The 3923-nt window shown below is 42.7% G+C and overlaps 1 protein-coding gene across 1 annotated transcript; it reads left to right on the top strand.

The window, feature by feature from the left end:
- The first annotated feature begins 1011 nt into the window (after positions 1-1011).
- LOC103627506 (Zinc ion binding protein) lies at positions 1012-1915 on the top strand. Its single transcript, XM_008647791.3, has 2 exons — positions 1012-1302; positions 1410-1915. The coding sequence occupies exons 1-2, from the start codon at positions 1208-1210 to the stop codon at positions 1699-1701; spliced, it is 387 nt and encodes a 128-aa protein (XP_008646013.1). The 5' UTR covers positions 1012-1207; the 3' UTR covers positions 1702-1915.
- The last annotated feature ends 2008 nt before the right edge of the window (positions 1916-3923 follow it).

Below are 3923 nucleotides of genomic sequence, written 5' to 3'. Positions count from 1 at the left end.
TGTTGATTTTAGTTCATACTATGCAGTTTTCAGATTATAGCTTTAGTTTAGAAAGTACTAAGAATTCTACATTAGAACCTAATCTGGCCACACACCACCGCATGATACTACATCAACACAAAACACATAGGGGTATCATTCAATCCATCTGCACCTAGGATCCTTCCGTTTGCTACGCAGCCTTATATTTATTGATCTAAATATATAAACTATGATGATCTATGAAAGAGCATTTTTTAATTTTGTCATTAAATTTTCTTACTAAATCTTATATAATAATACACTATTCTTTTATGGAATCGACGTGTTTTATTTGAGATTTAATGATAAAGCACATTACAATCTTATATTTTTTGAGGTATATAGACATGTATTTACATATCAACGTATCAATACGCTTATGTATATCAATGTATCTTATTATTATATATTGACTCCGTAGCAACGCACAAGCATACACCTATTATTTTATACTTTTGTTAATATCATTAGAAATGGATATTTACATACCTTAAAAGATATAGTAAGGTGTTCATGCGTCACTAAGATTTTTGATTTCTTTAGTAACGCACATGCATCTTACTATATCTTTCAAGGTATGAAATCATCCATTTTTAGTGATGCTAACAAAATTATAGAATAACAATTATTGTTTTGCGTACTATTGTATTTTATCATATTGATTCCGTAGCAACGCACGGGCATATAACTAGTAATAATATAATAAGCATTATTAAGGAATACTGATTTACTAGTGCAGCGGACCAGACAAATAAACCAGTGCAGGTGCAACCGACGACTCATTCCCCACTTTACACCTTGCACGCTCGTATAGGCACAGGGACACGTGGACCGTCTCCGGCCTCGCCCTGCTCCGCCGGCCCCACAGCTCCGCCGGCGACCTCACACCTGGCCACCTGGGTGCTGGGGGGCCCTCCCATCCGACGATCTGATCTCCTCCCCCCGTCCCTCCCTCTCCTTCCATCCGCATATCCTCTCGTTCATCAGTATTTAAGGGACCTGTACACGTTCCGGCGGCTTGAGATTCGCCGCTCGATCTCCTGCGCTGGCTGCCATCGCGCGCGAACGAATCTATTTCTCCTCTCCCCGGCCGGCCTCCAAGGTAATATATTTTAATTATATCGTCATCCATTCAACTCCACACGAGCTAGGAGGACGCCCGGCCTCGTCCCCGTCCGTGTCGTCCATGGACGGCACCACCGTGTGCTCCATGTGCGGCGACGTCGGGTTCCCCGACAAGCTCTTCCGCTGCGCCCGCTGCCGCCGCCGCTTCCAGCACTCGTACGTACGCCCTTTGTCGAGTAGTAAGCTGTACTCCTCTCGGTAACATATCAGACTAATCATGGCCCGCCGCCGTTTCGTTCCTTCCAATGCATGCATGCGCGCAGCTACTGCACCAACTACTACGGCGCCGCGGCCCCGGCGCAGGCGGGCGCCGGCGTGTGCGACTGGTGCCTCAGTGACGACGTCGTCAGCGGGAAGAAGCGGCAGTACTCTTCGGCGTCGGGATGCAGCAAGCGGCATCCGCAGGTGGAAGAAGCAGACTGGAGCACGCAGCAGCCGGCGTTCCCGCCCAGCAGCGGGTGCAGCAAGGGCGCCGGCAAGGTAACCGGCAGCGAGCAGGCCGAGGGTGGCCGGAGGCCCCGCAGGTACAAGCTCCTCAAGGACGTGCTTTGCTAGTTAGCCAGGTGCTCGTACGTCGTTGTACTATGTACTGTACGAAACAATGTTTTCTACTCTAATTAGTAGACAGGTAAAACTAGGTTACTAGTAGCTAGCTGGTTTAATTAGTTTCATCTTTTTTAATTACCTTAGCTTCGTCCTTGTACGAGCGAGTGTAGTTTTGCGTGTTGTGAAAAGAGACGCTTTGGCTACTATGCATGCATGTGCATAATTAAGCTAGCTGCTGCCCTGCTTGTCGAGCGAGACTTTTCTTGTGATCACATGCATGCGTGTACGTTGTGTTTGAGCCCGAGTATCACGTCGTCAAATGCATGCGCTTGATCTTGCGTATCAACAACCCATGGACCATGCATGGTCAGTCGAGGGGCGTACGTACGTACGTCACTTATTGCTTCCGTAAGATCGATCTTTTGACTAGAATGTCGATGTGACGACTACGAGGTATGTTTATTTGGGATTATAGTCTACTATTATATAATCTAATATATTTTGAACTAAGTGTTAGTTCAAAATATGTTGGATTATATAATTTGAACTGATTATAATTTCAAACAAATAAGCCCTTAGACCCAAATCAATAATTCACGCACTCTCACATCCTACTAAGTTTTATTATAGGTTATTTTAGATTTTATGAACACATTATATATATAATTATATATATACTATGTTTATGTACATTGTAAAAATCATATATCTTATAGTTTAAAACGAACTGCCTACTACTAAAGCAAAGATGGACGTCGACGTCTTAATCGAACCTAGGAGTCTAGCAGCATGCGCGGATGGAATGGAGTGCAACTAATTAATGTTTCTTTTATTTAGAAACTTGGAGAATAATATAATGTGAGTATTATTCTTGCTGTCCCTGCACATGGTTCGCTTTAGTTTCCTCCATGCCGGCCCGAGGTCTCTGAAAACCTCTGGAAGGTGGTCGAAGTTTGCATGCGACTCCTGCGGCTATTAGGTGCTGTTTGAAACCCCAAAGGCTATATAGTAGTTAGTTAAATGAACTAATTGTTAGTTGTGAGTTAGTTAGCGATTAGCTCACGATGTTTGGAACCTCTACTGCTAATTTTTAGCAGCTAATTAGCCTTCCTCTAGTTATTGCAGATCAAATTGATGGGAAGGGGAAGTGATACGTGGAAAGAAAATAAAATCAGGGAAGTAGGGGTGGGCATTTTAAAACCGAAACCCGAACCCGAACCCGAACCGAACCCGAATAGACCGAATTATAGGTCTATTCGGGTTTTCGGGTTCGGGTTCGGTTCCTATATATGCTATATTTCGGGGTATGGGTTCGGGTTCGGTTCCTAACCTTTAAAACCCGAATAGACCCAATAACCCGAAATATAAAAAGCTCTTAATATAAGATGATATTATTTATATGATTTATGAACTTATTAGCTAAAAATTGTGATATCATCTTAAAGATAGTATATATATCTCAATATGCTATATTTTATAGTCACTTGTTGTAGTATTAATACTTTCAATTAATTATTAATTGTATATATTTTAACAAAAGATAATAGTCTCTCTACTGTTCGAGTCTATTCGGTGGACCGAATAGACCGAACCGAAATTGTGGGTCTATTCGGGTTCGGTTCCTAAAATTGTTTTGAAAATTTCGGTTCTCATTTTTCATAACCCGAAATTTCAAAAACCCGAATAGATAGAACCGAATTACCCTAATAGACCGAATGCCCAGCCCTACAGGGAAGTAATTAAATCAGTGCGGCGTCGGACACCGTTAGCCATGCCCATGCACGATCATATATGCTCATTCTCTCTCTTGACGTATAGTTATTGTGGGTCGAGCAGTCGAGATTTAGATCCGTTTTGAGAAAAGATTTCGTGAAAGGTCTGCTTCTAAAATAAGTTTTTCAAAAAGGACTAAAATATAGATTTTTCACTAAAAGCTGGCGAAAGCGGCCCGGTGGTATCGGCATGCAATTCATACATAGCGACTCGACTCTCGAGAGAAGTGAAGTGGCCGACACACACTCCTCATGCCGAACAGTCAAACTGTCGTAGCATGCCTGAAACTGAAAGGCCCAGTACCCACCACACCATTCCTGCCCCGCGATCGGGTTATAGATAACTAAATGAGTCGTATTTAGCAGGTCACTCCCATGCACAATTTATTTATAATAGTGTCGAGATTTGATCCGACACGATTCAAACCGATGAACGAGAAAGCTATAAAATATATAATG

Source organism: Zea mays, chromosome 5 (assembly GCF_902167145.1).
Source record: "Zea mays cultivar B73 chromosome 5, Zm-B73-REFERENCE-NAM-5.0, whole genome shotgun sequence".
Taxonomy (NCBI): domain Eukaryota; kingdom Viridiplantae; phylum Streptophyta; class Magnoliopsida; order Poales; family Poaceae; genus Zea; species Zea mays.
Note: the sequence above shows the minus strand (reverse complement) of the source record. Positions and strands in the feature narration are given on the sequence as shown.

What these genes read in the sequence shown, in the direction of transcription:
- LOC103627506 (XM_008647791.3), top strand. Translation starts at nt 1,208, where the DNA reads ATGGACGGCACCACCGTGTGCTCCATGTGCGGCGACGTCGGGTTCCCC. An exon ending in CGCCGCCGCTTCCAGCACTC is followed by an intron (nt 1,303 to 1,409) that starts GTACGTACGCCC and finishes GCATGCGCGCAG; the next exon opens with CTACTGCACCAACTACTACG.